The sequence below is a fragment of the Rhamphochromis sp. 'chilingali' genome (genome assembly GCF_963969265.1).
Source record: "Rhamphochromis sp. 'chilingali' genome assembly, chromosome: 13".
Classification (NCBI taxonomy): Eukaryota; Metazoa; Chordata; class Actinopteri; order Cichliformes; family Cichlidae; genus Rhamphochromis; species Rhamphochromis sp. 'chilingali'.
Window position 1 is genome coordinate 35,213,725 of NC_137940.1, and position 25,474 is coordinate 35,239,198.

Genomic DNA, 25,474 nt, shown 5'->3' on the forward strand with positions numbered 1-25,474 from the left:
GTGGGTGGGTTAGTAATGCTATCTGTTTGTGCATGACTTGTGTCAGCATTGTGGGGAAGAGATGTCTGCAAATGGCAGGTGTGGCTTTGAGAACTCTGGTGTGATCCTTTTGAATCACTAAACAGCCCTGACTGCAGTAGCAGGTTTGAAAATGTCAGAAAGCAAAAGAAAGCTGAGAAGCGTCTCATCTGCAGAATAAATTTTTGAAATGACTCATTAGCTTCTTAATATTTTGAATATACAATATTTACAGATTTCTTACTTCTGACTAGTTTAACTTCTAAAATCCAATTATATGTTACACTGTCAGACTTAGTCTTTATCTAAAGTCCAACTGCAGTGTAATCACCTTCATGTTTTACGTCACTCTGGCAGTAGTTATAAAGAAATGGTACCTGTGTGACAACACTCAAGTCTACGAGCGTGATAGTGTGTTGTTTCAGGAGGAAGGAGGGGGAGTTGAGAACTTTCCGCTCTTACACAGAGGAAGAAATTTTCTTCTGAGTGTGGTTTAACAGACAGGAAGCAGCAGAAACCCAGTGCTCAGTGATGCTGTTCCTGTGAGTGCAAAATTCACAGGTCAGTTTGTGGGTGTTTTTCTTCTTCTACCCGGCTTTAAAATAAGTCATTTCTATTTTTGTCTGTCATTCTTCGTGTCGAATGGCGTAAACAGAAACGTCCAGTATTCTACGCTGTGATGAAGCACACGTTAGGAGCAAGAATAGCCTGTGTCTCATGTCTTTACTGGAAGGAAAATGTGACCAAAAGAGAAATGGAATCTGGTCTCTGTGGACATGTCTGAGTTGTCGTCTCCGGGGACAGCACTAGGCTTTCATCCCTAATCTCCAGACCATATTATCCTGCTAAAGCTAATGTCCAATCTTCCATAAAAAAGCCTAATGTTATACTGAATAGTGTGTTAGCTGGCACGGACAGCCGTTGTCACAGGAAGGCATGGGTCCTTCTTCCAGAGCTTGAAGCCTGAGTGGAAAAGTACAACGTTTGCAGGAGATGAGATTACATTCCATTCGCTTTTTGAAAGCCTGTGCGCGAGGTGACATTTTTCTTTCAGTCTTCATTTGGCCCTGGCACGGCAGAGCCAATTGCCTACTAGTGTAACACAGACACAGCGAGTGCTGGCTTGGATGCATTGCTGTCTGTGCTTCTGATGCCTGGTGCTCTGCAGCTGCATGCCATTAGCCGGTGTCTATGCCTGCCTCTGTGCCCATTCCAGCCATTTTATCACTACACGCTTGGTGTGGCCCCTGGAGTGCTGTGAAAGTGCTGCTTTATTCTGGTCAATAAAGTGGAGTTGGAGTTTGAAACACGGTGAGGCATTTTGTATTGTGCAACGCTAGGTGTTGAGTAAAATATAGAATACGCAGAAAATGCTGTATACAAAACAATTATGTTGCTGACATAGTGCAATGGCAGTGATGAAACCGCCCTGTTAGTGTGTTTTTTTTTGTCTGCCTTTGATGCAAGACCTTAATTACTGTTCTCTTACTTTGCTGAATTCATCCACACTGCCTGTACTTTTAGTGCTTTGTTGTCTCAAAATGTAGAATATACATCCAGCTGTTCTTTCATTATTCGCTCTGATCTGTGCTGTGTTTGCAACACTGCTGTGCTTAAGGAATTTTCCTTGGCGTCCAAAGTGGCATTGTTACATAGATGTGGGTGGGTTAACCACAACTGAGAAAAACAAAGGGGAACTGCTGTCCAGAAATGATGATCAGGATCCTCTGATGCCCATGTGGGCTATCACAGAGCTCCAGGAATGAACTTGGGCCTCATATAACTGAGTCATTTCCCTAACAGGAACCAATAGGCTCCTGCAAAAACAGCATGCTCGCAGCTATATAATAACATAGTGGTAAGTAAGCCAGTGCATTCTCATTCATCTATGTGCCATGTCAGACATAGGTGTATCACTGCACAGGCGACCGGGGAAAATTAAACCTTTCATGTGAGGTAAAGATTTCTTTGTACTGGTGTTGAACTTTGCAGGTGTAATGAGTGTAGAGCGATTCTTGATTTATTTCTCTTTCAGTTTTTACCTCTGCAGCGTTCTATACCTTTGTGAGGTTTTAATTAATACCGCTGCCCCTCTGGCACCATCCATCCTGTGACCGTTGTTATGTAGCTACCCCAGTACACTGCTGAACAATCAGCCACCTAAGGAAACCTGTATTTTTGTAACCTGAGCTGAAAAGGATTGATAAGTAAAGTTTGCTTAGCCCTTTTCTTGCATCTCACAATGTTTGCACTCACCACATGCAGGGTGACTCATTGCACAGTCATTCAATTGGCTTAAATTACCTCCTTTCATGGTCAACAATGAGCTCAGCTGAAGAGACGAAAGCGGGGGAAGTAGGGCCTTCTGGGAATGCTCCATTTGTTCATGAATCCTGACTCTAATTGGTTGTTATTGGGACTGGCAGTCACCATGCTGTAGGGGTGGAGTACGCCAGTGTTTGGTTCATACCCTTCCTCAGTCTGCTGCACACTGAACTGCCATATATAACAGCCAGTCATAACTGTCTGAGGAGAGCTGAGTGATAGAAAGACTCCCATCGTTGTGTCACCTGACAGGGGCCACAATGGAGCCAAAATGTCAGCTGTAACTGATAATAATGCTCATTATGCTACATTCCAATGAGCTATACCATTAGTATGCACTTGGGATAACCAAAAATGTGTTAATGTAATTTCAGCCGAGTTCTAACATTCAAAAATCTTTTAGAATACTAAAGTGAACAATGCTGGGTTTTGAATATGTGAAAGAAAGCTTTAATGTGAAAGGAGTCCTGAGCGCCCAGCTTTATAGATCTCCCCATGTCTGCTAGAATTGTAGTGCCCTAAGGCTTACTATTTTGGTTTTAGGCATCAGACTTTATTATTTCAGTCACATCACTCACATCACCATTGCTTCCAGCTGCATCAGGCAGCTGTTTTCAGCAAAAACACTTGTGTACAGATGTCTGCCCAACACCAGCAACAAACAGAAGAAGGTAGCTGTTGACCACAATCTTACAAAGATAACTATTTCTGTCTGCTGGGTGTTAATGGGTAGTTCTGCGCTAATAACACCCCAATAACATCCCCAGAACCCCCACCCACCCATCCCCCTCCAAAATAAATGAGTGCACATTTTAAGTAGTTATTAATATGTTATAGCATATAGTTTTCTTTTCACAAGGACATATTCAGACAGGATGACATGGAAAAAAAACCAAAAAAACACATGTGTCTGGTTGGAGTCAAACCTTGCACACACTAGCATTAAGCCATTAAACCTCACCAGAACGCCCCACCTGGTAACCACGCTGAAAAATTCAAGTCTGGCAAAAGAAGGCCCCACCCATAGCGAATCACAGGCAGTCTATTTGCTCTGTAGACTATTATGCATTCACTAACATCCCAGTAAAATCCCTCCCTTCACTGTCCTCGTCTTCTCCTCTTTATGACGTAGTAAATGCAGTTACAACCCTGCCCCTGTGCTGGGACAAGGCAGCTGTTGTCATGTGCTGGGGGATAATGTGCAGGCTGCGTCTGACTAATGGCTGGCTCTCTTGTATCCCAGTCTGCTGTTAGCACTTTGCCAACTGGGTCATCCAGATCAATGAAGCTCTGACAGGAATATAGAAAGTACATGCAACCACTGACATAGTCTGGTACATTGTAGCAAACTGCACATAAACACAAGCATAAAGCAGAGAAATAAATAAATTATATTTACTTTCATCTTTATGCCTGTTGATTTGATAACAGCCATTTTTTTTTGTCATCTGATAAGTGGCTAGTGACTGGATGCTGATTATTTACCCTTCTATAGGCACAGTCCTTGATAGCTGAAATGTACAGCTTGATAAACGTCCATAAATCGAACACAAACTGCAACTACAAAAGGGGAACCAAGAACGTCTGCAGCGGAGAACATCTGCTAGATTAGCAGCGTGTCTTCTCAGATCTGCTGCGAAGCTGGGCAGGGCCCTGTCAGAGTGATTGCATGCGATACAGATAACACACATTTAGTTTGCAAAACATGGATCAAGGCTTCTGTTGTAAGTGTACGAGTACACCAGTGGAAACTGCAAATGATTTAAAAAGCAGACATATGTGTTTAATTTGGAAGCCTCACACAGTATATCGCTTCGGCTTGAATCTGGTAATTCACAGTACCAAGCATAAAGATGCCAAGAAGTCCAGCACACTGAGCTCCAGACAGATGGCGGCAGCGTCCAGCCCTGGCGGAGGTGGGCATGGATGCTGCAGCAGGGACAGCATGAAAGATTGACTGGAGTGAAACACTAGCCTTCTGATTAAGTTTCCTCGTCTCTCTTCTGTTTCCCAAAGCAATGCCTTCCAGACAGTAACTGCATGCTACTGGTCTGTTTGGATGCTTAGCAGAGAAATACACTTTAATGTGTTTGCTGGCTGTGCCCTATGAGCTGCAGAAGTCCTTCACTATCACCTCCTCTTCTGTTCCTTTAAAATACAGTTTGGCCTCGTATGCAAGTTTGTCACTCATACAGGCATTTAAAAGCAAATAAACTCCACCCTGAAGCAGTGGCAAAAGCAGGAATAGCGAGTGTTTGGAGGTGGGGGAAGGTACCAAACATTTCCAACTTACTTCTTTATTCCTGCCAGCTCTGATCTCTGGGAAACAAGAGGGAGGGGCTGTGTTTGTCGCCCCTGGGTTTATACTTATACTTTAACCCAAAATCAGCCCCTCCTACCCTTCATTCCCGAAACCTGCCTTTGGGTATTGATTGCTGGGACACACCTAAAGACACACACACATATACACAACAAGAAGTACATGACCACCAGTTTCCCTTCAACACAGGCTGTGATCACAGTAACTCCCTGAGGGTCAGTACAGAGGGGCTTCCAGAGCCGCATCAGACGAGTGATCTTTTGCCTGTGTGTGTATGTGAGAGTATGTGTGTCTGCATGTGTGTGTGTGTAAACAAGGGAGGGTTTGCTCAGACTGCTCATGTGATCATAATATCGACCCCGCTGAGCCTTATGATCTAAGGCAGAGTGCTGAGGGGTGTTTCACACTGAGGGGCAGAAAAAGACATCTGTGTTTAAATCAGAATGAACTGTGCAGTAGTTCAGTGAAAAAGAAAACAGATTTACTCATAATACTACCAGAAATCCTGTTTAAAAAATGTATAAAGTAGGTCTCGACCCTACAAGTTCAAAAACAGCAGAAAATTCTATCACAGTAATTTTTATTGTTTGTTTTTTTGGGGGGGTGGTCCTGAATTTTTTTGTCTGATGATGTCACCAAGAGCATGTAACTTTTCTACATGCTCACGTTTTTTTCCAGCATTTAATTAAAGCATAATCAGTCAATCTGGAACATTACTGACAGATTAATTGATCATTAAACAAGTGTTGACGGTCTGTTTATTAACACTGTAAATGGAGTATTTGCGCTTTGTATCTCTACCGTTTGTATTCACATTGATATTTTCAGTAAAAGTAACTGCACAGATTGTAAATAAGAAATTTTAAACCTGGTGACACTAACGTTTGTTAATTAGTGACTTTTTAAAAAAAAGGTTTTTAGGCTGGAACCAGTCAGTGATCTGATTTTTCAGCATCAGATCAAAACTAGGCATGACCCAGATAATGCCTAAACTGCATAGATTTGAGCAGGTTATAGATCTAACCAATGTGAAGTCCCAGGAGTTCCACTTTATGAGGATTTTCTAGTAAAATTACTAGAATTACTGCTGACCTATCACCTCTGTCTCTCCATCTTCCAGGTGTAGATGCTTCAGGCGCAGCAGGGCCCAGCCTCCGTGTCAGAGTGGGACGAGGCTGCTCCCACCTGGGCCACAGGACTCCTCTGAAACTTGGCTCATGGTCTCTCTCTGAGCAATAACTGCTCAGATTAAAAAGACGGGATTACAGGGAGGCCATTTTGTGAGGTGAAACTGAGTCTGTCTGCGCTGGAGTAGTTATAGCTGGGATTTTTTTAGGCTGCTCTTCGACTTTGAAACTCCACTACCATGACGACAGCAGTACAACCCAGTGAACTGGTGTTTGAATTTGCCAGCAATGGGATGGACGAAATCAATCAGGTACAATCTCACCAGAGAAATCACTTTTTCAAATGCAACTCTCTGTTGTTGTTGATTTTTTTTTTCATGACTCGACTTATAGGGTCTGCATTAGCGTTCAAACCCGTCGAGCTCAGTGGCCGACCGTCTGTCTTTTCCTACATGACACACTGTATGCAATCCTGTTGAAAAATGAAATACATTTCAAAACAAACAAAACTAGTGTAAACAGCATGGCCACTGGGGTAGGATTAGCCTGTGATCTCTAAGTTTGACGACACAGAAAGGGAGGAGGATGGAGCCGAGAGGAGGTCTGGGAAGAAGAGTGCGGGCTGCCGGTAGCACAGAAATGGAAAGACTGAAAAACCTGCAGTGAGGCTAGGGTGTGTGGGAGGCAGAGGGTGGGGCTAGGACGTGAATGTGTTTATTACCCAAAGGTTACTGTGTGCATTCGATGTCAACTTGTGCCTGTGTGTTTTTTCATTGCTCGGTCAGGTGTGCAGTTATCTCTTCCCCACACCCGGGTCTGAATCCTGTGGAGCAGGCTTGATTGTAAGTGTGGAGATGTATGTGTGTTTATGTGTCCTAGTATTTGTATGTGTGTATCTAGAGTGGCAGGCTGTCATTGGATCCCTGAATAGCACCAGTTCAAGCCTAACCTGATGGACCAGTTACAAGGCTGTTTAGAAGGGATGGGATAATTCCAGCAAAAGGTCTTGTATTGTTCCAGTGCTACAGTTTTGTGACTTGCTGCACCCACTTGGCCTGTTAGACAAGCAGTTTGCCTCTATTTACTAACTCATGAATATACCCCCACACACACACTGAAACGAACAACTCACAATGGCACTTCTGCAGCGGCCATTTAGACATTTAAAGATTTTATTTTCTCGCCACAGTAAAGCTGTCGGAGCTGAGTAAAATCACCAAGTAGATTCTGTAACGATTAGCCTTGCTATATTGGTTTGTAAGCCAATGTGTAGTTTGAACACAGTCGGGATCTGCTTCAGCTGAGGGTAGGGAGACGCGAAAAGGGTCCCAAAATTTCCTCCATTTTTAAGCTACATTATAAAGGCATGTGGCTTTAGGCAAACAAGCAGCTTTTAAACGTGATGGTATCTCTTACTTACGCCAGCTACACTTTCTCAAATATCGTGATGCGGATACAGAAAGTGTACAGACAGTTGGACTACATTGTGGTTAGGCAGGTAAAGCAGAAGAGAGTGGGGTGTGGGGGAACAGGCTGCACAGATGCTGTGCTTTCAAAGCAGAATGGGGAACTCAGACATGCAAATTGGTTGGAGCTTTATCGCCTGTGTTTCCCTACTAGAAACACTATTTAGGTCAAGAAAGAGGAAGAAGCCGTTAGGATACTTGTTGTATGTGCAGTATAATTTGTGTTGTATGCAGGGTGCTTGTACCACCTTCTCATCGTTTTACTCCTTTAAACAACAGTTTCACTCTTTCATAGTTCTTGCCGGATTATCAGCGGGTTCGCACAGCAATGCAACTCTGAATTGTTCACAGAAAAAAACAGAATCAATTTAACATCAAAACAACAGCGGAGACGGCAGCAACATGTGTCTGCCGCTCTGTCAGCAAACTGTGTGGGATCACAGGCTGTCTGCATTTAGTGGGAGAGGGTGGGAAAGGCTGCTGTTTCAGACGCAGACAAATAGTCGCAACGGTTTTATCTCCTGACACACGCTTTGTTCTTATTCAAGGACAGAAAACTTAATTTAAGTCAAGCCGGGAAAATGGGGTAGCCTCACTGTCTCGCACTCTGATAGTATGTCTACCAAAGAGTCTGATTAATGGGAAATATTCAGTGCATGTCAGTGAGACACTGATAGCACTCGCAGTCATAGCAAAATCCAGGGTTTTTAGTAGTCCCAGGAAGCCTTGTGGTTTTTCTGCTTAGATGGCACAAGCTGTCTGTATCTGGTAGAGGTATGGTAGACATTATGCAGGGCCACCTCCTCCCTCGACTCATAAACACCTTATTAATAAAGAATCCATGAATAATTAGCGCTAGTGCTGCTAAGGAGGGCTAACCGTTTAACACTGTGTCCAAATAATGAGCCAATCGGTTAGGCTCCTGGTTAAACTATAGCCGGGATGGGTATGCAGCCACGCACACTCGAATGCCCCTCTTCCCAGCCTCCCCCCAGCTCAAGGCCTGGACACCTGGTATGCCCCAGAGGGCCAAACCAACAATGGACACTTGTGCAAAGAGACAGATAAGCCTTTATTCATGTTCCGCCTACCACACCTTTTTGTCTTTCCTTTTAATCAGGTCATCACTCTAGGAATGTGATTTAAGGTGTTTCATTGATCGACATTGTTTGTCTAAAATGAAAACAAATCACAACATGAATCATTTGATGTAATTCAGCGAGGTTCCGACACATTGTCATTTAGAGACCATTTCTCACGAAGCTAAACATAGTAGCTTCGTCTGCCTGTCAGCGGCACAGAAGAAATGATTTCAAAGCATTTTGAAGTGTAGTGTGCTGCCATCTGCTGGTGCCCAGGTGACTACATGTTTTGCATCAAGTTGACTTCTTTATATAATGCTGATAAAATGCTTTATTTGAATGATTATTAAGTCAGCATTCCACTGGATTTTCATGTTGCATTTTCTTTATACTATTTGAGAAGTACTGTCAGGTTTTGAGAACCACATTTTGCACATATTCAAAGGACTGAATTAGCCTCTGACCGACACAAACCAAGTGCCCAGTGAGCCCTTTTGACATGGTCTCTATTGGTGGAGTTCACTTTGGCCCACACTCTGGTAATTCCCTCTTTCCCCTCGCTCCTTCCTGCATCAGATTGTGCCATGCCTGAAATGAGATAGCGAATTCCCAAAGCACATTTAGGAGATGATGAAGGGTGTGCTTGCCTGCAATTCATGACTTCATGCATTAACATTCATTTGGTCTTATATCATTTCTGAACATAAGATTAACTCTTCAGGTGAAGTGGGCTAGAACAAACAGCTGCTTCCTGGCTTCTTCAGCAGGCTCCTCTGGACCAATACAGCACCACAGAAATGAGCTCTCCTCCATGCTATGCGCCTACACATTAGCTAAAAATGAGTGTGAATCTACAGTGTTTCACAAGGCAGTAAAAATAAGAGACCAAATCGTGTTTTAACACTATCTTGATATCGTGTGGTTTTTATATCACATTTATGACGTGCAGCAGAGGGATTGATTGTATTTTTATTGCATATACACTCAAAGACGTATGTACAAAGATCCACGGTCCTCTGCCTCCGAGGGGCATCGTTAGTGTTACAGCATCTCAAACCTTTCTGTGTCTGTGTGTCTGCTCTCTGTGCAGCTGGACGACCCGTCAGTATTCCCAGCGGTGATTGTTGAGCAAGTTCCCGCAGCCGATCTGTTGCAAGTATACTCGGGGCTCGAGTCCGATGAGGTGACCAACGGTATCATGGTGGATACCACTCTCCATGTGGTTGAGGAACCATCCATCTTGGAAGGAGGGGTGGATCTCACAGGTGCACATGCAATAAACGCTGAATTTTAATGAGACATAACAAAACTAACAAAGCACACAAGTGGAAGATGCAAAGCCAGAAAATTACAAACTACACATTTAATTCCTGCTCCGTTGCACAGCACAAACAGCCTTCTTAGGTACTCTTCGAATTAATTCATTACAATTAATCTGTAGGCTGACCCACAAACTATTCACTGAACAGTGAGTTACCTGAAAATTCAGAACATGCAAGCATGCATTCAGCGATATTAACTTAAAAATAAGTCTTTCTCCTTAAAATGAAAAACGTTTTAAAAATGTACTCTCCTTGTCGTAAGTGAAAGCTGACATAAAAAAAGAACCTTTGTAGCCATTCACCTGTGTTTGACCTACACTTCTCAAAAAAGTAAATTATGCAAAGCATTAGCCTCCGAGTATTTCTTATTAATGAATTTGTTGTCATCTGGTGGACAGAAACAACAGTCTCAGGCACAGAGGACAGCATGGAGACAAATGAAGCAGCGGCGGCTCTTCTTAACATGGAGTCTCCGAACAACATTTTGGATGAGAAGCGTATGCGTAAGTTAATTTGCATGCTTATTATTCCACTCCTTCAGCTTGTGACAAAAACGTCAGCTTTGATCTAACGCTGTTCATAATTGCAGCTTGAAACACTTTTCTGTATCTCTTGTTTATGCTAAGTTCACACCTATGGCACTCTGCTTGAGTCAGACCTGACATATGCCCCACTGAGGCCTGACCAGATGGACGGTGTTGCCCTTGACATGTCCGTAGACGAGGACACCTCATCTATGGATGAGATTCCCCAAAAATTTCCCTTAAAACCTCAGAAAAAAACCAAAGGTAAGACATTTTTCCTCCTTGTTAGAACTCCCTCACTAAAAATTCACTGTTGTAGGTAATTAGATGATTTCACTGTGGCCTTTCACCTTATAACACACTACTCCATAATTTGAATCATAGTGCGAAAGCCGCGGGCGGTCCGTCCCTGCTCTCCCATCACCACCCCTAACCTACCACTCAGGAAGAAGAGCAAAGAGGGCAAAGGTAAGCCTCACTAACTAGTCCACTTTTCTATAATCAGCCAATAAAAATCAAGGTCTGTCCTCCTCTTGTGTACGCTCCATTTCCTCATGTGGAGTGTGCAAACAGCAGTCCTCAACCCCTGCAGTCCAGTGGGGTCGAATCTAGGAGAGTTAATGGATGAGGGGATCTCAAAGTGCTGTGTTTCACAGGGAAACAGAAGTGATTGCAGGCTGGAGGGCACGTTGATGCTCTGCCGATAGAAGGAGACTAGTGGTGTGCCATGTAAAACCTCATTGCACCCTACAGTGTGACTCAAAGAGGAGGGGACTGGGGACAGCAGGTTCAGTTGCACACATATACATCACCCTGTCATGGTGTCTGGGATTCATCTGACTACTGGGAGCGTTGCTGTTTTTAACCACTTCTGGCCGAAGCATTTCATGAATTAGAGTAATCTACTCCCAGACTTGATATAATTAATGTCATCCCAAGGCACGCATGTACACATACAATGGCTGGAATAAAAGAGCAGCTCCTCCTGTAACCCTGTGGCGTTCATATATTCATAAACTGTACTACTAAATGAATTATAGATGTCTATAGCACAGCTCCAAGGCTTCGTCGCGAACGTCTGACTCACTTGAAAGTTAAAAACAAGACTAAATTTATTTCCCCCCCAATTTGCAGGCAATACCATCTACCTGTGGGAATTCCTTCTGGCCTTACTGCAGGATAAAAACACCTGTCCCAAATACATCAAGTGGACACAGCGGGAGAAAGGCATCTTTAAGCTTGTGGACTCCAAGGCTGTCTCAAAGCTGTGGGGCAAACACAAGAACAAACCTGACATGAACTATGAGACCATGGGAAGAGCTCTCAGGTGAACATACGAGCATCATTTTTCTGAGCAACGCTGTGCTTCAAATGAGCTTTTATTTTGCTCTGAAACCTAAAGACATGGTTCCATAGATGTATTCATAATGCCCATCAGGAATGATTATAATGTGTTGGACATCTGTTTTCTTTTCTAGATACTACTATCAGAGAGGCATCCTGGCTAAAGTGGAGGGGCAGAGGCTGGTCTATCAGTTTAAGGAGATGCCAGCTGACCTCGTGGTGATTGAGGATGAAGAGACGGGTTCTGATACCAATGTCGGCTACGGAAACCAGAGATCGACCAACGGGCGGTCTGTGGTTCGTGGAGGGTCCAAAGGGCACGGAAGAGCTCATGGTCAGCAGCACGTCTCGGTAAAACAGATGAAGAAAGAGCCAAACAATGAATGTCTCTACCAGCAAGCTAACGGTGGACAGGCTGAGCAGCTCCTCCAGTCTGTTCATATGCTGCAAGCCAACCAAGGGGCCGGAGTCCAGGAAACAGCACAAGCTTTAAGGTGAGCGACTGTGAAAAACACCAGAGGTGTTTTAAGAGGAACCAACAGCAAAATGAGGAGTAGTTTTATTTTTGTTTCATTACTCCACAGCGGATACCAGAAAATCATTCTCTGCTTAATGATCTTTCAAACTAGGGCTCGATGGGTAAATCAGTTGGGCTGATATTAGCTTATTCTGGATCTATCTGTCCATATGTCAGCAAAAGTAACAGATTTGCAATACAGAAAACCCAAGAGTGAGTTTGATATATGGTAGAGTCGGTGTCTCTAATACACTCTATATCCACCAGAGAACACAGATAACACTGAGTCAGATCTTATGATTATTTACTTTCTTGCGAAGAGCTAGACTACAAGATTGACGCTGTTGTCGTGTGTGATGAAAATGTGCCAAATGCTGGTAATCTCAAAGGCTAGAAAAGGGGTAACAGCTAGCTTGTCTCTGCTGATTGCCTCTTAAGAGCATTAAATGCAAGACTCTTATAAGCCATTGTTCTTAGACACGAAATATGCCCAGCATTCAATTCTTCAGACACGCATGTGTTTCACGCTTTCTTGTCTTTGTGATTTTTGTGTAAAACAAATGAAGTAAGAAGTAAGAAATCATATAATCGTCATCCACCAAAGTGCATGTCAGTCAGGTATCCTTACCAATAACATAAAAAACGTGGTAATTAAAATATAAATGTCATTATTAATCTCAAATGATACATAAACTGATTATTCTAAACTAAGTTTATGTTAAATGCTTTATGCTTAAATCTTACTCATACTCACACATGCATGCATCATAGCGTTGGACCTGATATTCACAGAAAATGTCTGAGTCAAAGCTTATCGCTCTTATATTAGTGGCGGCGTCTTGTAGGGGGAACTCAATTACATCTCGAAGCCTCGTATGTACAAAATGTCACCTTTTGAGAATTTGAGATGCAGAGTTTCATTATACATAATAAAACTGTGAGGTGAGCACAGCAACAGCCAACCCAGCAGAGCTGAAGTAAATCTTTACTTTATATAATTCATTTTTTTGTTGTTGATGTCAGTAAAGTGCCAGATCACCTTTAGATTTTTATAAAGTGCATTTCTTCTTCTTCTGTTTTTTGCGTTCTGGCACAGCTTTACTTTGCATTTTATTTTTCTGTTGCCAAGTCTGCTGCCTGTATTATCACAAAATTCTACTTTTTTTTTTTTTTAGTGGTTAAACATTGTCTGCTGTTAGAAATTGAAGAGACTCATAATTTCCACAGTACAGCTGTCAGCACAATTTGTTATTTTAATAAAGGCTTTAGTTGTGCTTTTTAGGCTCATAGCTGTGCGGTCGCTAATTTTCACAGTAGGTGTCCGTTAAAAACAAACCTTGTATATATTTGCAAAGATATAAAGAGAATATTCAATTACACCAACTCTGTCAGAGACAGTGAAGAGACTCACCTACATCTTCTGTTTTTTTTGTTTTATCAGGACCATTAACACCCCTGCATCAGTTCCTATGGTCCTGACATCTTCCCGCTCGCTTCAGTCTGTTCCCCTCACTGTTCTAGCCAACGGGGACTCCAGCCACTCCCCTTCTCGGGTTATTCTCCACACCATGCCCTCCACGACGGCAGGTGGTAAAGATGTGCTTACCATCCATACGGCTTCCATAGCAGGTGGGGCTAACAGCCTGCAGGATGGCCTCCCGCAGCAGCTCTTGGTCACCAGTCTGGGCTCATCTGCCTCCTCCTCCTGCACTTCCCCTCCAGGAGTCATTAGTTCCACCGCTTCCAACCTCAATGGTCTCCCCCGCCTTGTCACCATTAACACCACCTGCGGGCAGACCATGGTGGCACAGCAGCCCGGCACCGTAATTGCCACTGTGCTCAAATCTAGCGACCTCTCAGGGCTGCAGGTGAAAGAGGAGATGCTGGACCCCACCTACTTTCAGTCGATGGTGAACGGCGATCCATCACTGGCCGCACATACTTTTGAAAAAGAGGAGATGGAAGCAGGGGAGGCGGAGCTGCAGTACAGGACTGTTATCATTGATACCAGTCAAAGCCAGGGCCCAGAGGGCGCAAGTGAAACTATAATTAATGGACATTCTTCTCAGAGCAGCAGCCCTAGTGAGGGTCTGACCCCTGTGGAGGAGCTGGAAGTGCGTGGAGAGATGTCCCTGCAGCCTGAGCAGGGAATCAAAGGCCTGCAGGAGCTGCCAGTGTCTGTTCAATTGCCTGCAAACTTTATCCAGATAAAGACAGAACCTGCAGAGGCTTAGTGCTGCAGGACTCTTCAACAAAAGCTGAACCAAAATTGAATCCATTTTCTTTACCTACCACAGTGATCTGATCAAAGATCAGAACGAGGGATCTTGCAGCTTTTAAAGGTTGGTCAGTTCAGCCTCAGGATTTATTGTTTACCAACATATTTGTGACCATGTGCCTAATTTTAAAAATCAAGGGAGTGTTTAGTTTTTTTAAGAAGTAACTTTTCAGATTTAGGATTCTCTTTTTCTGTAGACACAATCCCCAACACACACACACACACAAATACACACATATGCACACATGCACAAACACAAAATGCTTTTTTTCCTCTAGGAGAGTAGCCATTGGATAAACCAGGAATCCCTGTCTACCAAATGTGCCAGTTAGCTGTTTTTTTTTAAACTTTTCATCTCACTGGACTCACGTGTTTAAAGAAAAATGCAAGAAACCAAAAACCGGGGACTGAATGCCAAATGGTGCAATGACCATTTGGCATCTGGCAATGTGTGAGCGTACCTGATCTTTACATCAGGTACGAGTTACTTTTCGCACGGATGTTGTGTTTGCTGGAAAAAAGAAAACCCACACATCTCGGAGTTCAATTGAAGAGTGCCTTACCGGAAGTTCAGAACAGTTCAAGACCGTTTGTTGGAAACAGCTGCGTAAGAGATGGAAAAACAGACTAAATACCTTCACAGACTTTCAGACTTCCAAGAAGTTATTACGCATTTATTTTCATATAAACAAAATAGGTATGCATTCACTCTCTAATACCCTTGGCCTTAAAACACTGTGTTACTATGGAAATGGGCATTTTCCGTCTATCAAGGACAGTGTAACATCAAAACTGTTTGTATAGAGCTGCAGACTGAAGGCACAGCAGGATAGGGAGGCACAAATGGAGAGAAAGAATACACGAGATAAAACAGATTTTATCAGTCTCTGCCTCAGAGGCTCCGAGGTTTAAATCCTGTTGTTATCAAATGGAATATATATGAATCTATTGATAAAAATGAATAAATATATATATATATATACATATAATATACAATTGAGATTCAATTTTAAGGCCACGGTGAATTTATTTATTTTGTGAATTCCTAAATTCTGTGTAAAAACCAGGCACATTTGTTTTCTATTTGCATGTAAAAACCTGAGGGGAAATACAAAGAATATGAACGTTAATACCAGGAGGCTTATTTGGTAGTTTTTTGTAAGACCAACATTTTTCACGTGTATAGCTTTCCATATAATCAGCTTTGGTATTTCCTTGAGTTTTGGACTCGAGTGTTCAGTGCAGCATGATTACTCCACTGTTATATTCTCTTATATCCTCTGATTTAAACATGTACTGAATGTTCTTTTCATTCCTTCTTATCAGCGGACATACCTCTTTATCTTTTTTAACAGTCAAGCAGGCGAAACTATGCATTCAAATATATATTCGCTGTGTATGTGCTGTATAAAGTATCAAATGTAACAATTCACATGCCTTTGAAATCCTATCTCTGTTTCGTCATTTGTTTGGTACAAAGAGGAACCAGTGCTGTTTTTTTTTTTGTCTTGTTTCAAGCTTTGCTCCTTTTCCCCTCCTTCCTCTTTCTCCTCTCCACTCCTGTCACCTTGTTACCTCTTGTCTGGTTTTCTCTCCTCACCGCCTCCTCGACTGCTCTCGGCTCGGGTCAGTCGAGTCTGTGCCTTCTTTATTTGCTGTCCCACTTGGTTAAGAACCTCTCAGGCCAGCCATCCGATTGGCCCCTTGGTCCTGCCGGGGATGAAGCCATATTGATCCTGAGTGGTATCCCGGCTAAATTGGTTGTATTTTCCAGCCGGACTGTAGCTGCAGAGTGAGGACATTCAGACATACTGACCTCCATCTGCACTTGCACCTAAGGACAGGTGTTAAACGCTACTTTACAACCTCACATCAGCCAAAAGGGCTCTGGGTCTGCAAAGACACTCTGAATGTATACTTGTTTTTAAAGTACATGCTTTTTTTTTTTTTAAGTACATGCAGCCAATAAGTACACTGGGTTACATTTGCATTAAAATCTGTCAGTCTTTCGGTGGGGATTTGCTGCCTTGTTTGCTTTGTATATATTCCTGTATCTACCCTTCCTTTTTCTCAGAGCACTGTTTTACTGTCTGTGAAACATTGAGGTATGTCCACTGCTTATGTTTTTGTTGCTTCTTATGACTTGGGTTATCAATGGCCTCCTTTATGCTGAATATAGAATAGATTTTTAAGAAAAAGTCAATATGCTAATTAAATGCAAAATCTTGTCTTTTGACTGTTCTCTCTCTTTCTTTTTATTTGTTGCTGTTTTTGCTGGCAGAATGATTTGGAAATAGAGCGAGGCGCAGATAAAGTGTCATACAAGCTTTTTTTAAATTATTTTTTTTGGAAAAATTAAACAGAAAACCGAATTAAACTTGGAAACAAATAGCTTCCAAGCAGTTACTAAGTCCATTCATTTGCGCTGTTGCGATAATGAAACTGCCTTGAAAATTCAGTTGTATTGTTGGGTTGTTTAAGCTTTGGGGGACATTTGATCACATGGTATTTTGAGAGAAAGAAAAAGCTACTGTAGAAAACTGGATTGGAGCCATTAGCGGGCCAGAGACTGATTGGACTGTACTTAAGAGCTCTGCTTCTCCAGTTGCTGTGGGTGGATGAATACATTAGCATGTGACATGCCCAGAGCTGAAGACAGACGAGTCTGTCACCACAGTTTGCATAGTGGAAAGTGTGTGTGTGCGTGTGTGTGTGTGTGTGTGCACGTTTAAGCTGTGGTTGGCGCGAGAATGAGTTACACTGAAGTGGGTTGATTCTTTTCAAGCATGTGTTATGTTGATGTGTTTATATATGTGAGGATGGAGTGTTTGTGTGTTTGGGGTTTACATTGGCTTGGAGTGACTGTGCATGTGTGTGTGCGTGTGTGTGTGTGTGCGTGTGTGCAGGGTCAGGAAGGCGGGTGGTGTTGAGGAAGTCTTCTGGCGTCGGGGCTTGCCTACCGTGCCTTGCTCCGTCTACACCCACATACACAGCTGTGTACCACACAATCCAATCTTGCCATAGGGTTACACACACACGCGTGCACACACACACATAGAAACAAGACCAAGTTCAGCCGCAGCCACCATTACAACCTTCTTCACGCCACTGAACAGCTTCCCGAACCTTTTTCAGATGAAAAAAATGGTTTGAAATGGGAATGAAATCATCGCACAAGCTCCACATTCGGCAACAAACAGCCCTCCATTACATCCAAGCAGACACTTTGCTTTTCTGTTGAGCGGTTCATCGATTGCCTGCCATAGGGTAAGCGGAGGTTCTTATGGATTACTAAAATAATGAAAGGCTACTAGCAGCCGTTATGTCTGTGCTATTCCTTTGGTTAGTGAGTCAGAGACCCTGAAGATGGAGTGAGAGCCAGGTCCTGGGAGAGGAGGACTATTTCTGTGTCGCCTGCAGCCACTGACACAGCGCGAGTGTTTACTGCTGTGCCATGCTGCCTCTCACAGTGGGAGCAGTTGAGGGATGACGGCTGACATTATTGTGCCTCCAGCCTGTAGCAGGAACAGTACAGGGAGAGCTTATTTAACCATCAGGTCACCAGACTGACTGCAACATTACAAAGAAAAGGAGTTGATGGCTGCTGTCTTATGGCTGCTGAAGCTTTGTGCAATTTATTAACAACATGCAGGTAAAGTTAGATTCAAATGGATCCCATTTTTATTTTTACTTTACTCCACAGAAGCAGATGTGGATGTATCAAGGACAGCGAGGTACAGCGTGTTTTAAGATGTAAAAAAAAAAAAAGTGTTGAAAATACCTCACCTAACCTTTGATATTACAGCAGTACACCTTTGTCTACACAAGATGGCACTGGTAATACACGTGTCCTCATCAGAGCCCGAGCCTCAGTCTGGATCGAAGAGAAGTATTCCTTCAGGTCACTAATCTAAATACAGACACTCTTCATACATTGGTTTTCACTCTCCTCCACCCCAGAATAGCAACTTACGTCTCGAAACGAAGGAGCGATTATTTGAAATGAAAATAAGCAGCTGGGAGGGAAGTTTCCCTGCATTTTTTGATAAGTAACAAAAAGAATTAATTCACATGTGAGCGTCAATGGAAGTGGCCATTCCTCGGGCCAGGTAGGCAAAAATCCTTTGAACTGTGATAACCTGGTAAATGCTCGGTATCTCTGTTCATCCTGCAGAGCAGTCGATCTTGTTTCCTCTCCCCATCTAAACGGGGATAAACAAGTGCTGGAGGCGGGCTTTCCTATTTAAAATGCATGAGAAAAAATAGTGCAGGGCTTAGGCTGAAACGATATATTCTTTAATTCTGGTCTACAAGGAAGGAGTTCACTGTCAGACACTCGCAGATTTGGCTCATATCTAATGCAGGCAGTGCTAAACCTCTTCATAGATAGTAGGAATGCAAATTAACCTCAATGCAGGGTTTAAAAAAAGCCAACAATCAAATACCATCTGATTTGGAGTTGTTGGGATTTTGACATTTTCCTGTGAAAATGCAAAAATTTCACTGCAGTCTGTCGGCCCTGTTTGTAATTTCTTAGGTTTTTAACTTCAAACAGAAAATAGTGCAATTTTAATAATTTGTACTAATAGAATGTTTACATCATGAGACTGTCTAATGGAAAAATAAAACAACACAAGTAGATGTGTGTACTAGGCAACAAAATGTGGATAAGAAGGCATCAACTAGACTGTTGTCCCGTTTATTTGTTTTTAAAACCTTTGCTCTTGCAATCCTCCATCGGCAGTATTACCACCATCCGGTGTCATTCAAGGTCTCCTCTACAATGAGTTTTAATTGTGAGACATCTGTACTTTAAAATTTGACTTTCATGGTTAATATTGGACTTTTGTCCCAACAGGCGCGAGGAGCTCTCTGGGAGCCCGCTGTAATATCTGTATCAGCCTCTCCAGTCAGGGTGAACCATCCCATTCACAGCGACTCTCTGGGCTTCCATGGCAATTTACTCTCACGACTACACAAAAGAGTCCTCAGAGTCCTCAGAGACCTCGCCAGATAGACAACTGACAACTAACAGCATCTTATGAAAAAATAACACTTTATACTGTTTCCTAACACAGTGAGTGCGGTAGCTCCACAACAACAACAACAACAACAACGACAACAACAGCGGCGGCAGCAGCAGCATGCCGAATGCTGAATGCATCCATTTAAATAAACAGATGCCTATTTGATGTGATAAGCAGGAAGTAGTGAGAAATGAATTATATAAACACTGATTTTATGAACTTTTCAGAACCGCCTCGAGGGCTTTGCAGTACACTTGTCAGTTTATTTGAAGTATGTTTGCAATTATTGTATTTGTTAACTCATGCCAGTATTTTTCACTTGACATGTTGCTCTGGGCCATTGACATTATTGATTCAAAAATAACAATATGGCTTCAGTCTGAACTCCATTTGTGAGCATATTCATAAAACATTTACATATAGCAAGTTTCGCCCTCTCTTTCAACAAAATCCATTTCACTGTCAATTATTATTGATATCTTTGACATTATCATCAGCGTGAGCCAACATGAGTCAAGATCTATATTTACTTTGTAGGCGAGATACTTTTATATTAGCGTAAACAAAGCATTATTACACATCCGATACACGAGAGAGTCTCGGGTTATAAAATCAGGACAATAAAAGCATATATGTCTGTTTTGGCTTGTCAAGATGTGATGCTAAAAAATTCTGCTAATGAGGAATGGGAGTAATGGTGAGTAGAGAAGGAGACCTGCCTGTTTCAGTTGCATTAGTTGGATTCAAAACCCATACTGCTATCAGCTTTCCGACAAACACCCTCCGGGCATTAAGTGTCTTTCAAGGAAATCACATTGTTTCATATGATAGGACAACGGAGATTATTCGTACAATGAAATTTTAATTGGAAAAAAGCAAGTAAAGAAAGAAACATACAGAGGGCTTCAACGCAAACTACCACAACACGAGTGTTCCATTTTTGTCTCCCTGTTTAACTTCTGAGTACCTCACATAGCTTGAATACTCTTGGGCATTTATGCGCCTTGTTATTGTGATGACAGAACATCAATTACAAATGCCTATCTCGCCTGCTTAGTTGCAGATGAGAGTTATTTCAGCTCGACACACTGAGATGAGGCGTTAGAGATTAAAATCGCCTCGGCAAATAAGAAAATGTTTGAACAGCCGCACTATTTAAAGCATTTTGAAGACTGCAACAGTGGTGAAAACAATGGAGGATAGCACATCAGTGAGCACATGAGAAGCGACTGCTGAGGTCTGTGAATCTTTAATTAAACAATGTTTGTTTTACATGATACAAATAACAGAGAAAAGAGTGACTAAAATACGCAGAGCGAGTCGTGAACTTTCAGTGCCGGTTAGACTCGTGTTTCTGTATTGGCGTGCTGGAATAATTTGCTTTTTTTCTTTTTTTGCTTAAATATTTTTAAACTGTGAATATTATCCTCACATAATCAAATTTTCTGAAGTTGGTTTTGTGCGTACGTCCGTGTTTGGATCTATGAAGTTGGTTCGTGCCACTGCATCAGCGCTTAAGTACATATTTTATGAAGATCTTGGGATATATTTGGTATGGTGGCACAAGTCGCTTGCATAATAGCAACACAATAGCTCTTGATTTGATCTCTTCAGCAGTGTTGCTGTTTATTAAAATCAAGCAGAGCAGAGCACTTCTGATGTAGCAACTTTTTAGGTAGCATTTTCCCTGTTGACTGTGTATTTCTTCATTTTTTGTGATTTGGTGTATGGATGTGTTTCTCTTGATGTTTTTGTTTTACTGTTGTGTGCTTTGTCCTTTGGGCCCAAAGGAGTACAGGGCACAGAATGGACTTTTATCTGTAAGTATGTGAGCAGGAAAAAGATAAAGGCTATGAAAAAAAGTCAGACATAAACACTCACTAAGCACGAAAACCGTGCAATCTAACGCAATCCTATACAAAAGCTCTGCCATACATTTGGCTTTTTGAAGCTCGTACATCTATTGTTGACATTGGAAAGACAATCAGTTTACTAGGTGCGATATACTGCATTACATTTTCAGTATTACAGTATTTAAGATAACACCTGTAGTTGTTGGTGGTAATAGCCAATGCATTTTAATACTGCAGTTCACAGAAATTGGCCGGCAACAAGACAAACTGCTGTTTAAAGACATCAGGCAATAATTGGTCTTTTCCATCATTGTGCAAGCAGCTTAATCATGCAAATGGCACGGGTTTGCCAACAACTAAGTGAAAGTTGGTTACCTTGCTGAGAAGTTGGAGGTATGCAGCCTGTTTCCTGCAGCTCACTCCCTGCAGTGCTTCAAACTGATTCGCTGTAGGGGAAAATGCTGAAAATAGCCATTGTCTTGTTTTGAAGACGATTTGTCAAGAATAAATTGATAAGTGCTAAGCTAAATCGTGATACCAGATGGCTCGTGTTTCTCAGCTTTAATGCGATGCTGCAGCAGGAGGAAATGTTTGGTTTGCATTAGCAGAAACTCAATACAACATTTACCCAGAGACTGTTACTACGCCCAGTTCAGTACTTTCATTTGGAGGCCACGTTCTCAATCAGCTGTGTTACCTCACTCAGAAATAGGCTTATCAGGTGTCCCAGTTTATGCAGGGCTACACATAACATGTATCACTGTCACATATTGAGACACCGTTTCACATTTTGATTAGTTCTAGTTTCCAAAAATTAACTAAAGTGCTTCTCACAAGAAGCCTGTTTGGCTTTAAGAGCATTGTGTTGCTCTACAAAGATGATCACCAGCCAGAACTGAAAGGCGAAACAACAGTTAACATTCTTTTAATCGTTATTGCCAAAGAAAAAGGGAAAACACAAGTTTAGCTTCAATCCATGCTTATTATATTAATAAGTGTGTTGGGAAAACTGCACAAAAAGATCAAATTTGTAAATTGGAAAAATTACCTCTAAGCATTAATGGCTCACAAGCTCCCATTTGGTTACACTATTTGGAGGTACGTGGTGATTTAATAACAATTTTGCCACTTTAATAAGAACACTTTTCAATGTCACGCAGTCCAGCATACCAACAATACCAGACAGGACGGCAATAATAAGCATAAAGTACAACAGATGTCAACAAAAACTGCGAAAACATAATAATGCAATAATGGAACATGCTGTTGCTTTAAATTACACTAGATGATTTTCCTAATAAAGTGTATGTCTTGTTACACATTTAATGTGATAGCACCACACAGATGGTTACATACAGTACATAGTTAATTGCTGTTGCATTGTATTCGCTGTAGCTTTTCATATGTATACACATACAAGTAAAAATGAATGTATGACATAATAGGTAAGGTAAGGACAGATTGTGTGTGTGTGTGTGTGTGTGTTTTTTTTAGGGTGGCTCAGTTTCCAAACTAAATGCGTTCATTGAACAGGATCAAATAACAAGGAGAGAAAACTAGACACCTGTAAACAACCAATGCTTTTTAAGAAGGAATCAAAATGCTTCAAACATAATTTAGACTGTTTACACTGACTCACACTGACTAGAAGTGCTACCTAATAGTTGCCTGCAATAGACTGCTTTGGTGTCACGAGTGGTCTTGAATATTTATCAAAAGGAAAAATTTGCACCTACAACGTAAACAGATTCAAAACCAGACAGCACGCTCAGCGCCTCAGATCCTCCCGAGCATGCGGGCGATCCACCAGTTGCACGGCATGACAATTTGACAGATGACCCGGCCTCCTTGGTAGTAGTATGGCCAGGGGTTGAAGCCACCCAGGGGCTCGTGGTAGCGGCGGCAGAAGCGGTAACCACGGCGACAGTACTGGCAGCAGTAGCCACCCTCATCCAGACGGTTATCCAGCTCGATTCCAACATCTCTCTGCAGAGGACACAAGAGCGGGCAGGGTTACAATCACACACATGACAAATGCCAGTCCTCCTGAGGCAAGGGCAGGAGAGGAGGAAGAGGAAGGGCTGACATGAATTGATGAGGCAGCTTTGATTGTGGGTCATCGCAATATATGTAAAAGCAAAAACAAAAGTGAAAAGATGTGAATTGATGTCTGCAAAAATGCAAAACTGTGACATCAATTGATGGCAGTGCCAAAGAGATCACGGTTTGAGCTGAGATTGAACGAGCTTGATTTAAGCTCGGGAGCATAAAACATGATATAATACCCTTGACCTTTCTGCAGCACAAAAAGCACGACTGGAGGCTGCACACTGCCCCTACTTTGAATCCAGCGTTCGCAACCTCTCTACTGTCACTATCTCCGGTCGAAGTTACCAGCATAATTACACTATTTCTTTCATCCCTGACCTCTTAACTCCCTCGACCCCAGCACACACTCTGCACTAAAATGACTGCCCCTCCTCCAATAGAGCATTCAAATTAGAGCTCCTCACATCTTGGCGCCCTCCCCCTGACCTTGACTTTAAGTGCATGGCACATTCCTAAAGCAATTAGCAGAGTAATGATCGCCTAACAAGGATTCTTTCATTTGCTCTTGCTGGCTGCCTCTGAATTTATAGAGGGGCCAAATGAAACCCAAACGAAAGGTAAATTGGGTAGAATTAATGGCCCTTGGATTTTTCCATTGTGCTGGTTGGTTCATGCCCTCATGGACTCGTGGGGGCTGAGTGCCATGCCTTTGATCAAGAGCAACTCCAAATGGGGTTCGGAGAAGTGCCACTTAACTCACAGTGTGAGCTGAAGTAGCAACCGCCCTCAGTATGCATTTGACCACATTTCAGTCTCTTTTAGTAAATGAATCCTTGGAGACAATCCGGTGATATCTTGTTAAACTGCTCGGTTCCAGGAGTCAACGGCCTCCGCTGACTTCACATTCAGGAAAAAACGCGAGCACTTACAATGACTCAGCTACGTGCAATAGTGCGGAACAAAACACATCCGCAGCTGGGAAAAGAAAATGTGTGTGAATTGTTTAAGAGGACAGGACCCGCTGGACCACATGGCTGAGTCCCTCTGGTCCCCTACTGCATTAAGTTAGGGAATTTGGGGATTTCTTGCATCTCCTCTACTCGTCAGTAAGCATTCAATCACGGTGGTTTTACACACATTGTTTTCTTGTACGTAGCAGCTCACTGCAATAAATCCACCACATGACTGGCTTGTGAAAACTATGCACCTGATGTAAACTGAGTCAAATTACTTGCTCTTTAGACATATTCAAAACACATAGAGTGCAATGCATTATATCCAGGTAGGTTTGATTTATTACTATGACAGTCACAGGTAGGCTTTTAATGATTTATTGCTTTAGGCAGGTTTCAGGTCATCGGCTCCCAGGCAACAATCGGTTATATGAACAACACGAAACCTGTCAATGGACCAACGATAATCTTATCAGCTCCTCACAGCCCAAACTGGGGTGTTACGAAATCTGGAGCTCAGGCGTGGAAAATGAAGAAAATATTTTATTCAAATGACGCCGGTGTTTATCAAAACAAACAGCCAATAGGCAGCATTGTACCTTAAAGACAATTAATCAGAGCTATCCTTTTAAAACGGAGGGTACATATTAATCACTCTGGCTTTGAGTCGCCGTCTCTAGTGGGAAGCCGCGGTGATAAGAATGGTTCACCTTGGGAAATCTGAGGCAGTCACTCACAAACAAGCAGCATTAATGAAGAGTAAAAGCCATTACCCTCTTGCTGGATCTGATTTCATCACACACATTCTCACATACACATGCAAACTTGCACACAAACACAGACACCTCTGTGCATATTATGAGGAGCTGGATGTGAATGAGTCTGCAGAGTAGAAAACTGCGTCAGTCATTCAATAAGATGTAACGAATCAAAGCATGACTCCTCTAATCTCCACACTTGTTGGTATTATTTCACACACGCTGATCCCCGCTCCTCATGAGCTTGAAGCACATGCCTGGATGTGTTATTAAATCTCAAAGCAGAGCTCATCACATTCATCCGGGGATCAAAACAGCAGAGATAACATTTCTGTTTCACGCTCTGCTTTGTATTCGAAAAGGGTCTTTTTATGTAGACACACAGGACAGTGGAACATATGAAATTCTTTGCTGCGTGTCCTGATCTCTGATTTTCATCTTACTGTTCTCTACAGTGACGTGGAATGACAATGAAATTGAATGTAATTGAATAAGCAGATAGTCATGTATT

At 42.3% G+C, this 25,474-nt stretch overlaps 2 protein-coding genes across 5 annotated transcripts in view; one reads left to right on the top strand and one right to left on the bottom strand.

Annotated features, from left to right (window-relative positions):
* elf1 (E74-like ETS transcription factor 1) overlaps positions 1 to 16,551 on the top strand; it is a 42,484-nt gene extending 25,933 nt beyond the window's left edge. For 3 of the 4 annotated variants that reach the window (XM_080901693.1, XM_080901692.1, XM_080901691.1), the window contains exons 2-10: positions 5,784 to 6,101; positions 6,576 to 6,632; positions 9,429 to 9,603; positions 10,059 to 10,163; positions 10,287 to 10,448; positions 10,569 to 10,652; positions 11,319 to 11,511; positions 11,663 to 12,022; positions 13,487 to 16,551. In XM_080901693.1, coding sequence (XP_080757819.1) covers positions 6,030 to 6,101; positions 6,576 to 6,632; positions 9,429 to 9,603; positions 10,059 to 10,163; positions 10,287 to 10,448; positions 10,569 to 10,652; positions 11,319 to 11,511; positions 11,663 to 12,022; positions 13,487 to 14,279 — 2,001 coding nt within the window. In that variant the 5' untranslated portion in view covers positions 5,784 to 6,029 and the 3' untranslated portion in view covers positions 14,280 to 16,551. The remainder of the gene's footprint in view (positions 1 to 5,783; positions 6,102 to 6,575; positions 6,633 to 9,428; positions 9,604 to 10,058; positions 10,164 to 10,286; positions 10,449 to 10,568; positions 10,653 to 11,318; positions 11,512 to 11,662; positions 12,023 to 13,486) is intronic. The other variant, XM_080901694.1, reaches the window with a different exon arrangement.
* Positions 16,552 to 22,149: 5,598 nt separating this feature from the next.
* The window catches only part of tnmd (tenomodulin), a 69,572-nt gene continuing 66,247 nt past the window's right edge, over positions 22,150 to 25,474 (bottom strand). Inside the window, exon 7 of the mRNA XM_080900716.1 lies at positions 22,150 to 23,189. Within this exon, the coding sequence (XP_080756842.1) occupies positions 22,980 to 23,189 (210 nt within the window). The 3' untranslated portion in view covers positions 22,150 to 22,979. The remainder of the gene's footprint in view (positions 23,190 to 25,474) is intronic.